Source organism: Rhinoderma darwinii, chromosome 3 (assembly GCF_050947455.1).
Source record: "Rhinoderma darwinii isolate aRhiDar2 chromosome 3, aRhiDar2.hap1, whole genome shotgun sequence".
In the NCBI taxonomy this organism is placed as follows: Eukaryota; Metazoa; Chordata; class Amphibia; order Anura; family Rhinodermatidae; genus Rhinoderma; species Rhinoderma darwinii.
The window spans coordinates 208,769,748-208,782,178 of record NC_134689.1 but is presented as its reverse complement, the minus strand read 5'-3'; the positions used below and the strand labels follow the sequence as shown (position 1 = coordinate 208,782,178).

At 40.2% G+C, this 12,431-nt stretch overlaps 2 protein-coding genes across 4 annotated transcripts in view; one reads left to right on the top strand and one right to left on the bottom strand.

The window, feature by feature from the left end:
• FBXL13 (F-box and leucine rich repeat protein 13) overlaps window positions 1–12,431 on the bottom strand; it is a 178,540-nt gene that overhangs the window by 68,938 nt on the left and 97,171 nt on the right. For all 3 annotated transcript variants that reach the window (XM_075857321.1, XM_075857322.1, XM_075857323.1), the window contains exon 10: window positions 662–714. In XM_075857321.1, coding sequence (XP_075713436.1) covers window positions 662–714 — 53 coding nt within the window. The remainder of the gene's footprint in view (window positions 1–661; window positions 715–12,431) is intronic.
• Window positions 1–12,431, top strand: part of LRRC17 (leucine rich repeat containing 17) — a 36,756-nt gene that overhangs the window by 3,938 nt on the left and 20,387 nt on the right. The window contains exon 2 of the mRNA XM_075857324.1: window positions 10,679–11,518. Coding sequence (XP_075713439.1) covers window positions 10,771–11,518 — 748 coding nt within the window. The 5' untranslated portion in view covers window positions 10,679–10,770. The remainder of the gene's footprint in view (window positions 1–10,678; window positions 11,519–12,431) is intronic.

The window sequence follows — 12,431 nt, the reverse complement described above, 5'->3', positions numbered from 1 at the left end:
CAGCTTTCCAGTTCCCTCAAATGCATCCCAGACAGCCCCAGCAGCAAGACACATCAGTTTTAGTGTACCTCCAACAATAAGTTTATTTTAATATGTGGCAGAAGACATAAATATGCTTCCTTGGTTTCCCCAATAGCAGACACCAGGGGACAATTGGGCTGCCCAAATACACACTATATTGTTAACAGATTTGTGGGATTTGCTGACAACTATCTAATGTGTATGGTAAGCTTAATTTAGCCATGTATTATATAACACTCTTACTGGAGAGAGGGCCCCAACCAAGAGTTTTTGACCAGGGGCCTCCACCCCACATAACTTTTATGGAGATTGTGTGCATGCTCAACCGCAGCTCCATACAAACTCCTTCAAACCGCGGTCATGCAGTGAGGAGGAACGGGGTACCTATAACCCCTGTACTAGCAATTGGTTGGAGTCGCACCAGTTGGGCTAAGAGGTAGGTGATACTTGAGCCCATGCCACTAATAACTATTTCAGAAAGCTGCTAGCGAATTGATAACTATATTTTCATGTATAGCTTAGTATCTGATGGAAACATCGCCGACATGAAAAAAAAGAATGTATATGGATCTGGATGCAAATAGCCATGCCATCTGAACATAGTAATCTGAGATTTTGAAATGCATACGAATACACTTACATTTAAGTTTCGGCACTCTGACAGATTTAGATCTTGCAGATTTCTACATTCACCTAGAAGATAAATACATTAATTAACAAGAGTTTCTTTCTAATAGTTTTGTTAATAAATATGCATTAGCTAAATATTATCAGGTAAATTAATAGTTGCTCTACTTGATTTCCCCAATTTAGTAAATTTGGACACAACTAGTACTAAACAGCAAAGCACCTATAGGTCAAATTCACAGAAACCTGGAGTGGTGTGTTTTGGAAATGCGGTTTATACTCGTAAAAATATATGTGGGATTCATTTTCAACCCGCAAAATGCTCTTTCTATGGAGGTTTTTCATTACTAATTTCTGTTGGAAAACACAAATGTACAAATTGCATATGTAGTTTTAAGGAGGGATAGCTCTAGTAACATTCCTACAATTATCTCTTTAAAGGAGTTTTCCATGATATAGGATTAAAGGGGTTTTCCGGTCCCTAAAAATTGATAGCCTATCCTAAGGATAGGCCATCAATTTTGCCTAAGGACAGCTATTGATGGCCTATCCTAAGGCCTATCCATCATGATGGATCATAACGGATCCTTCACATGGATCATGACCGATCAGTCCTATGCATCATGGATCCTGTGAAAATGGAAGCCATAACACCAGTGTGACTGAGGGTGCATGCATACTTGAATTGTTTAGAAATGTTTTTGTTTTTTTTGTTAACTCCTTCCTGCCCCCTGATGTACATTTACGTCATGGGAACTTTTCAGTTCCAGTGAAATTATGTAAATTTACGTCATAGTGATGGCACGGGCAAAGAAAGGCTCATGACATAAACTTTAAACAATTGCCATTACACCCTATGGATAATGGATGCCAGTGTATGGCATCCGTTATAGGCATCAGTGCCCCCGCAATCAGCCTCCATTAACTTTAATGTACATTTAGGGAGCTTTTCCTGGCGTATACGTTAAATGGAGCCAAAAACCGTGATGTGAACAGGGCCTTAGCTGTATTTTATATTAAGTGTAAACTGTCAGCAGTTTTGAGACCTCAAAACTGCTGACAGGGTGATATATGTGAGGGGGAGAGCAATTTAAAGTTACCATCGTTTAATCTCCCTGGTGCGGCAGTCGCAAGTGCCACTCTCTGCTCTGAGTGAAGGCTCTGGCGGGCAATCAGGAGACCGTTAGAGCCAGAGGGTTGGAGTTTGCAGCGTGCATCAAGTGCCGTCTCAGTGGCACTCGAAATCTACGTGCCGGGGCAATCGAACATCATTTTCTCTGTTATGCAAAAGGTATGTTTAAAATGCCCTTCCTCTCCTCTATATCATCCTGTCAGCAGTTTTGAGACCTAGAAACTGCTGAGAGGTCCCCTTTACTAGATTTAGCATTAATTCCTAATTGAAACATCATGTCACAGTTATATTTTGGGCTTGTTGGCTGACGTTCTTCACACCACGGATTTCCCTGTTAATCATTGCACAGCTTCAGCCAGTCAGTATTCATCCAACCAAGGTCACTAGACATCCAGTAAAGATTTACACAAGGGATTTATCATTGTAAACCATCTTAATTTTACTGTAAACAACAAAGGATAAAAACATAATTTTAATGCTTCGACATATTAATAATTGTAATGTTGTGTATATAGCACAAATATTGCGTACAGCACTGTGCATACACTGCATAGGGATATTCACAGTTCAGCAAAAGTCTAGAGGGTCCTACTGTATCTGCATACATCCCAACCGCCCGGATCCGGCGAGACAGTCCAGATTTCTCACCGGGGTCCCGCCGTCCCGGGCGGTCTGCAAAATGTCCCGCTGGGCGCTGCAGCTGTATCAAAACAGCATGCCAGACGACCGCAGCAGTGATCAGCGTCAGAAGAAGGCAGGAGTCTTGCGGTGGTGTTCTGACTGGGATCGATGCCGGCCAGGGAGTGGACCAGTCCAGTCACCTGACCTTGTCATCTGACCTCACCGGGCAGGTGACAGGTCAGGTGACTGGACTGGTCCACTCCCGGGCCGGTATCGACACCAGTGAGAAAGCCGCTGCAAGACTCCTGCCTTCTTCTGATGGTGAGTGGTGATGGTTATACCCAAGTTAGGAAAAGTAACATAAAGACGATATAACCTGATCCATAATATTGGTGATATCCATAGTTTTTTTTTGTAATTGTAAGTCTAGAGATCTGTAGTGAGAATATGATCTTGTTATTTGAAGATGGATCTGGTCGTGATTTGATGTGTTTATGCGGGATAGTGGGCGTGGCTTAAAATGTCCCTCTTTTCCGAATTCAAAAGTTGGGAGGTATGGTACCTGTAGGCTTACAATCTACAAGTGCAGAGCCAGAGTCAGTACCAGATTTACATCTCAGAAGCATGTAGGCACAAAGTGGTCTCCAGTAAGCTGCAAGTCAGCAAGTGAAAATGTAACAGACAGGACTGTCATTCCATAGATACTGGAACTTTTAGAGGAGATTGCCAAATACAATATTGATAAGTATACTATCAGTGTATACAACAGAGCTGTACAGTTTGTATATAAGAAAATAATATGGACTACTGCGCCAACCCCCTCTACATGAAGTATAAACTTGTCCTGTCCCTGAGAAGCCACTGCTATCTTTCTCCACAGGCCACCTATAGGGACAGGCCTGTTGTTTCTAATGGAAGATATTGCCTTTGTCAGAGTATATCTCTAATATGTGCTCTGATGTACATGAGCAGGCTTTAATAAGCCAGCTCCCATGCAAAATTTCTTCTGATTTCCTTCTGACGCTAGTGCTGAGGAGGCAATCAAACATGCTGGAGTAGTGGGAATGCCATACAAAAAAAAAAATTATGTGCCACCTGCTGGACACCCAAATTTGCTTACAGGTGCAATTTCTGGTGCTTGCTACATGCAAGTATGCAGCCGTATTTATGTAAATAACATGGCCCCTTCTTTATATGTATACAGGGGATATATAGTTCTGCCTTTTTTTGCTGGCAGATATGCTTTAACCCCTTCCCTTCCCTTTTTCCATCGATTAAGTGGCTAGTTTTTAATGATACAATTTTGGGGTAAATGCGATGTTTTGATCACTTTTTATTTCATTTTTTGTAGGAGATGAGGTGACCCAAAAATTCTGGCGTTAACATTTTTTTATTTTTTTTTACGGCGTACACCGTGCTGGTTAAATAATTATATATTGTAATAGTTCAGACATTTACAGATGCGGCAATACCAATTATGTTTATTTTATTTTTTTTACTATGCTCTAGGGGGTAAATGGGAAAAGGTTGTTTTTTTTAACTTTTAATATTCACATTTTTTTTACATTAAAAAAACAACTTTATGTTACTAATATTTACTTTTTTTTATTGGTCCCCCTAGGGGACTTCAACCAGCGATTGATTCAACCAGTTAGATCACTTGCACTATATACTGCAATACTAATGTATTGCAGTATATTGTGATTCTGACAGGCTTCTATTAAGCCCTGCCCGAGGCAGCGCTTCATAGGAGCACAAAGATGGCAGACCTGGGGGCCTTCATTAGGCCCCCAGGCAGCCATAGCAACCATTGCCACCCCGCGATTGCATTGCAGGGGGCGCGATGAGCTGTTAGAAGGGCTCGCCCCCATCTTTCTAAAGATTTAAATGCCGCAGTCGCTATTAAGCCACGGCATTTAACGAGTTAAACGAGTGGGATCGCGCTCGAACGCGATCCCGCTCTTTACTCTGAAGTGTCGGCTGTAACATACAGCTGACACCCGCATCGTATGGAGCGGGTTCACTCCGTGAGCCCGTTCCATACTTCCCCTACCAGACTTTGGCGTATGGATACGTCAAATGTCGGGAAGGAGTTAAAGAAGACCTGCCATATCCCCCATTAAAGGTTATGTGCCACCACACAGGAATGGCAGCAGATTACCTTTTCTGGGGACTTGACAGGTCCTCCTTAAAGTGAATCTCCTTTTATCATCATGTCTTTTTTAGGTCCAAAATGCGGTTCCGATTAATTCCCTAATATATCTTCACAGTGGTAGGAGCTCCATTTTTCTGATACAGAGCTCCAAATCCTCTGCATAGACATAGATTTAAAAGTTAGCATGCTGGCTACCTGTATCTGCCACAAGAACATGGGAGCTTGCTGCATACTGTCTTATCATTGAGTTCATTGTATAACAGTATGCCGTAAGCTCCCTCTAGTGGTAGCTGCAGGTAGCCAAAATGTTATTTTTTAAATCTCTGTCTATGAAGGAGGTTCTGAGCTCTGTATCAGAACACAAAGCTGTGACCACTATAACGATATATTAACTAATGAATCAGCCCAGAGATTCAAATCCATTTAGATTAAAAAACACAAAATGATATTCAAAGACGGAAATTCTCTTTAAGGCTTTGCACCTGCTGTCTTCAATGGTGCTATTGAAAAATTTGATCACCATAAACATGTATAGAGAATTTTCTATGGTCTAAGCATAGGTAGGACTTCCTTTTGTATTACTTCTTTCAGAATCTAACAGCTCAATCATTCATCAATGGCTGACCATACACATTACTACTGTGCGCGTATCCCACCGATTTCAGCAGAATCTGCCAATAATCTGATATGTATGGGGCATTCCGACTGCCTCTCGACATCTAAATCAGGATCAAGTATGTAAGATTTCAACAAGCCTGATACTTACACACTAAGCCGAGTGTGCTGCATTACTCAGCTCTTTCTGTAACTTCCAATTTCTTTAATAGAGCTGGTTGCAAGCAAGTGTGAGCACCTCTCCATTGAAGTGTATGGAAAATGTGACGGCAAGGAATCATCGAACAGAGGTCATAGGCATCTGTTCTCCCAATAGGTGGAACCACACCTATCAAAGATTTATGAAATATCCTGTGGGATACCCCTTTAACACTGGTGCTGGTCTTTAAATTGTAGATCGGCACTGTATTTCATGATGTAGCTATGAGCTACATCATGAAATTAACATCAGGTTTCATGGGAAGATGTGCAGTATCTAATAATAATTAAGAGCACAACCAAAATAAATACTGCTATCTTCCTTTCTCAGGACATCTAATACCACACGTCCTCTGTATCCTCCCCTGTATAGTTGTGAAAGAAAACAGACACACATTAGAGTGGGATAAAAGTCATGGCCGACAGGAAGATTGATTAGGGGGTCAACTTACAAAACTGCATTTAAAATAAGAAATATTGCTGAGTTGAGAATTTTATATATATAACATGTTCTGTTGAATGTAACACACAGGAGGCATCCACTCAATGGAAAAACACAATAGGGAAGGTGAAAAACAATTCAAAGTAAGTTCAGGCATCCAGAGGTGAAAAGAAAATGAGTTTGTAGCTATGCCAGCTGAGCCTGATCACTTAGGGAAAAAAAGTATGTTCACACGGCTTATTTTCAGGCGTATTTTAGAGTGTAGACACTCGTGTTATCTCCACAATACACTTGTAATACTCCGCAAACAGTTTCCCATTGTTTTCGCTTGGAAATACACTGTATTGTTCATATGAAGCGTATTTTTACGCTTTTGAAAAAAACAAAACACACCACATAAAAATACATCTTGTAAGAAGAAGTGCCATGTCACTGCTTGAGGCGTTTTGCAGATGATTTTCCATTGACACTGCATAAAAAGCCTCAAAATACGCTTGCAAATACCAAAAACGCTGTGCGGTTTTAATGTGCTCTTTTTGTTTTGGTTGATGAACTCCCATTGAGGATATATCATGTATTTAAATTTAGTATACCGTAATTAAATTTAGTTTAATTAATTAGATTTAAAGACTATGAACACCTTTCCAACTAATTTCTTTTTAATTGCTCTACTGCTTCTAAAATTAAAAAAAACCTAACCTTGTAAATCGTCTTATAGGGGTTATCCCATTATTTATTTTCATACCAAAAGTCCTTAAATGCTGTTAATAGCTTTTTTTTAATGTAATTTGCCATTTTTCTAGAATATAAAATTACCTTTTTAGATTTTTTTGCTTTGATGTCCCCCTTGGAGCTGCTATTAATCTGTGCTGCAAAGGGAGGGGCTCTGAACAGAAACAGTCTCGTTCCCCCTCTGGAAGCTGATGATATAGTCCCTTTTAACTTTCCCGGAAGAAGGAGTCTCCTTCAGCTACACAGATATGTCCTCCCTTACTTTTTTTTTTAAACTCCTAAATAACCTGAGTTAAACAAACGTGAAAAAACAAATAAATTCGACGGATACCGTCAGTCAACTCATAGACTTCCATGTTAAAAAAAAACGTATACATTAAAGAGGCTCTGTCACCAGATTTTGCAACCCCTATCTCCTATTGCAGCAGATCGGCGCTGCAATGTAGATAAAAGTAACGTTTTGTTTTTTTTAAAAACGAGCATTTTTGGCCAAGTTATGACCATTTTTATATTTATGTAAATGAGGCTTTACTCTCGAGAACACGGCTGTGTGTCTGCACTGCCAGAAGCTGGGCGTTGTGAAGAGAAGTGGATGATACTTCTAGTCACAACGCCCAGCTAGTAAAAGAAGTAAAAACGCCCCGATGTAAAGAACACAATACACGCCCAGTTAGTAAAAGAAGTAAACACGCCCAGATGTAACGAACACAATACACGCCCAGTTGTACTTTAACTTTAAACACGCCCAGTTGTACTTTAGAAAGCCTCATTTGCATAAATATAAAAATGGTCATAACTTGGCCAAAAATGCTCGTTTAAAAAAAAACAAAAAAAACGTTACTCTTATCTACATTGCAGCGCCGATCTGCTGCAATAGGAGATAGGGGTTGCAAAATCTGGTGACAGAGCCTCTTTAAACATATGTATTTTTTTTAAATTGGGAGTCTATGGGCGACAAATGTCCTCCATCAGAGGCATCAATTGCCCTTAAACTCCCCTTTTTTATTATCCATACAACGACTATGATATTTAATATTATAATTTGGTATCTATGGCTCCAATACAGGCCTACATGTTTCTATGGTAACAGACAACAAACAAACTTTGTGTAGTCTAATCCTGCAGTCATACTGCTTTCCATGCGTCCTCTAATTCTTGCTAACATACATTTGGTATATGCCTAAATATGTAACTTTAAGAAGGGTAAGCCACGCTCATAAAAGACTCTCAGCTTGTGGATATAACAGGTTATGACATCCTTTTGATGTGCTGATGGTATAGAATTGTATCTTAAGGTTATGTTCACACGGAGTGGATTTTTTTAACCAGAGACGGGAATTGATGTTTCGTTCAAACAAAAATACCTCTCCTACAGAAGGAAGCTGTCCCTCTAGTGCCAACTGTAGGTGACTATCCTGTAAGTCAATGTGTGACCCGTTGTAGGGCCATGAAACATGACACTGGTTAATAGCCAAACCAAAACCACCCATCTGGCGTCAGCACTGTTTTGGAGTTACTCTGTACATCAAACATGTCATTTTGTCAGCTTGGCTGTCACGAAAACAAAAGTAAAGAGTTTAAATTGGGTCAAAGTAAAAGTGCTTTTCTGATAAATAGGACTAAAGGGAGAACGTTAAGTATATTACAATTTTGCTTTTTTTTATGCATTTAAAGAGTAACTTTACTTTCAGAAAACTTTTGATAAATCATAGTGACATAGTTTTGATTGATGGGGGTTTAGGTGCATAGAGCCCTGCGATCGCTGAAATGGAGGGGCAGAAGTGCTCAGCTGAGCGCTCTGCACCTACGGCTGTGATAGACTCTCCACATTAGACTAAAAACTGGGTTTGACATAGAAGGACTATGAGCCCCTCTTCAGCCGAACAAGGAGAACATGATGCTGTGAAGATACTTCTCTGCTAAAGCAAAAGCCAAATACAAACTCGTTTTTGCCTCACCGCTTTTATTTTTATGTAGCTGTTTGAGGGCTTTTTTTTTGCAAGACAACTTTTTTTTTTAGACATAGTTTGGAATATACACGTTAATGTTTAATTTATGCTATTTTCTGGAATAGCAGAATGCATGAAAAAAAGCAATTCGCCTATAGTTTTAAAAAATAGTTTTTTCTGCCATTTGCCTTTTACCCTAATTGACAAAATAACTTAATGTAAAAAGTGATTTATTTACATTTTTTAGACATAGTTTGGAATATACACGTTAATGTTTAATTTATGCTATTTTCTGGAATAGCAGAATGCATGAAAAAAAGCAATTCGCCTATAGTTTTAAAAAATAGTTTTTTCTGCCATTTGCCTTTTACCCTAATTGACAAAATAACTTAATGTAAAAAGTGATTTATTTACATTTTTTAGCCCCAGTAGGAAGTCTTGGAGGTGCAGCTTCAGCCAACAGCTGCAGTGCAAGAAGTGATGTCAGAGAGAGGTCATCATTTTGGCAACTTTCCCTGTACATGAAAAAGTCTAAGGCCCCATGCACACGAACGTGTTTTTGCGTCTGCAATTCCCCCGAAAATCCACGGGAGAATTGCGGACCCATTCATTTCTATGGGCCCATACACACGCATGTCCGCAAATCCGTGCCGCACAAACTCAGGACATGTCTTATTACGGCCCGCAAAATCGATGCGGACATGCCCATAGAAGTCAATGGGCCCGTTGAAAATGCGGGTACACCTCCGTGTGTCAACCGCAGTTTGCGGATTTGCGGAAGTGTTGCTAGGCGACGACCGGGAATGAGTTCTGTCGTCATCCTGTTTTACCTAGGCTTTTTTTTTTTATCCGCATTTTGCGGATTACATACGGATGAACTGCGGATTACATACGGATGAACTGCGGAGGACATTTCACGGAACACGGTCCTGGAATTTGCGGACCAGAAAAACACTACGGCCGTGTGCATGAGGCCTAAGGCTATATTCACACGACAGTGAAAAAAAATGTCCATTAAAAACTGATCAACTGTCAGTTTTTCATGGCCGTTTTGCATCAATATGTCTCTAAATTTTCATCCATTTCCAGTCCGTCTGTCCGTTTGACATCCGTTTTGCATCAGTTTTTCATGGCCGTTAAAAAAAAAAAACGATGAATTTCATTGGTCAGGCTTTTTTTTGTCCCAACCCCCTGAAAACACCCAATAGAAGGTTTTATCACCTAGACACTATTTACAGCCTCCCTGTATATGATGCCACACACCTCCCTGCATATCATGCCACACACTTTCCCTGTATATGATGCCACACACCCTCCCTGTATATGATGCCACACACCTCCCTGCATATGATGCCACACAGCCCTCCTGTATATGATGCCACACAGCCCCCCCCCTGTAGATGCCACACAGCCCTCCTGTATATGATGCCACACAGGCCGACATGAATGCCCTATATACTCACCGATGCAGCGCTGTCTTCTACAGGTAAGGTCCCTCGTCCTCACGGGATCTGCGGCGTCGCGATGACACATACTCACCGATGCAGCACTGTCTTCTTCTGGTGTGGTCGCTATTCTCACGGGATCTGCAAAGGCGCGATGACATCATCGCGCCGCCTTCGCAAAACCCACGAGACTAGCGGCCAGACCAGAAGAAGTTGGCACTGCATCGGTGAGTTTCGTCGCGCCGCCGATAGCTAGTAGTTCCCTTGCAAATCCCCATGTCACAGATCCGTTGTCACACATCATTGTTCTGAAAACAGCCGTCACACGGCAGTTTATTAATGTTGTGTGAATAAGGCCTAAAGGGGTAGAATACTTTTTATAGGCAATGTATAGCACAAATACTGGTTTTAAATATACAGCCACTTATTCCAAAATGTTTTATGCTTATCATTGCAAAATGTAGAAACCATGGCTCTATGTGGTAGTGCTTATAAAGCCCCACTTTCTATATCTTTAACTAATGAGACATAAACTCTCACATGTTTTTATTTAAAAAAAGAGAGGTCAAATGGTGAACACTAGCAAAATTACTACTTCAAAGTAATGCTACATTTTATTTTTTGTGCAGGAAATGTTAGATTATTTACAGAACTCGATTTGTTTTGCTTTTGAAGTAAGCATTGTAATATTCTATTGAAATGTCTAATGAAAGTTTACATTTCCATTCTCTTGTTTTTCAGTAGAGGGGTTCCAACTATCCCAGCTGTGAACTCTACTTGAAGAAAATTAATTCACGGCATTACAGGGAAACCAGAGCCAGCCGGATGTCAGGATGCAATTGGTTACCCTAATAATATTAGTTTTCTTTTGTAAAGCATCGGAGTTTAGGAAGGTAAGAAGAAACAATCGGGGACACAATGACAAATCAAACAGCTCCAAAAAATCCTCCAGTACTGTTAAACGCTATGCTCCAGGCTTACCGTGTGAAATATACACATACATTAATGAAAAATATATGGACTGTCAGGAGAGGAAGCAAACAACTGTTCTAAATGATTGGCCAGAAGATCTAGTGCACATTCTGCTGGCAAGAAACAGAATTCGTATAATAAAAAATAATGCATTTTCTAAGTTTCAAAATCTAAAAAGTCTGGATTTGCAACAAAATGAAATTACAAAAATTGAGCATCAGGCTTTCTTTGGGTTAAAAAGTCTGACAACTCTTCTACTGCAACATAATCGGATAAAAATCTTGTCGGAGGAGGTGTTTATCCAAATGCCACGACTTACCTACCTGCGTCTTTATGACAATCCCTGGGATTGTAACTGTGAGCTGGAGTCACTTGTAACATTACTACAGTTACCACGGAACAGGAATTATGGAAATTATGCCAAGTGTGAGAACCCAGCAGAATTGAACGGTCAAAAATTGAAACAGATCACACCTCAAATAATATGCCAAGAAGAAAATGGAAAACCTAAACCATTAGAAGGATCCAAGGTCACTAAACCTTCTGTGGATTCCACACTTTGTCATACATATCTATATCCAATTGCAACTCTAGACTGCAGAAGAAAAGGTAGGTGGGCACGACTATTTATTTAAAAAGGTTTCCTTACTGTTTTTAGTGGCTCCCATACTTAACTAAATAAATAACTGGTGTCATAGCTGCTGATTTTAGTGAATCCATGATGGATAGAACCTATTTGGTATAATCTATAGGCTGGTACCCTTTGGATCCATAAAGATCTATTTTCTTTCCCCCATTGACGTATAATCAGGTTTCCGTTATTATTAATTATTCCATAGAACAACGCAACATGCAACACTATTCTGACCATCTAATAATGTTGGACACCTGACAAAAGAACAGTGAACAGTTTATTTTCATGTAGCTCTAGTCTGCAGATGCACTCAGGCTCTGACTGACCAGACCTGTATCGCAGGGCTTGAGGGTCAAGGGGTGGCACCAAATGCCCTCAGATAGTTTTCTTAGAGATCAGACAGGGTTGCTGGCATTAACCCAAAGACTATCCTAGACCACCAGGGATGCTAGCCTTAACTCATTCAGCACATCAAGTATGCTGGCACTAACTTCTTGACTAGCCTAGACCACCAGTGTTATTACCATTTACTCCTACATCTATATAGACCTCCCAAAACAAAATGCATTAACCACTAGGCCACCCTAGATCACCAGGGATATTATTTGGAACACATACGTCATCTCATAGCATCAGCAATATTCAGTATTAACCCTTAAGCCATCCCCAGGTTCCAGGAAACAAAATGTAATAAACCCTAAGCTAACCCATAACACCTGCTTGACGTCAAAATATTCAGGTGGTAATATCACAATGATAGAAATGAACATGTGCTCTTCTCATCTTGGCAACTAAAAAGGGGCACCCAATTATTTGGATGGCCTTGTATACACTATATCTTTGTTACTATAAATGCTATTCATGCTGAATACTTGCTTTGTATAATAC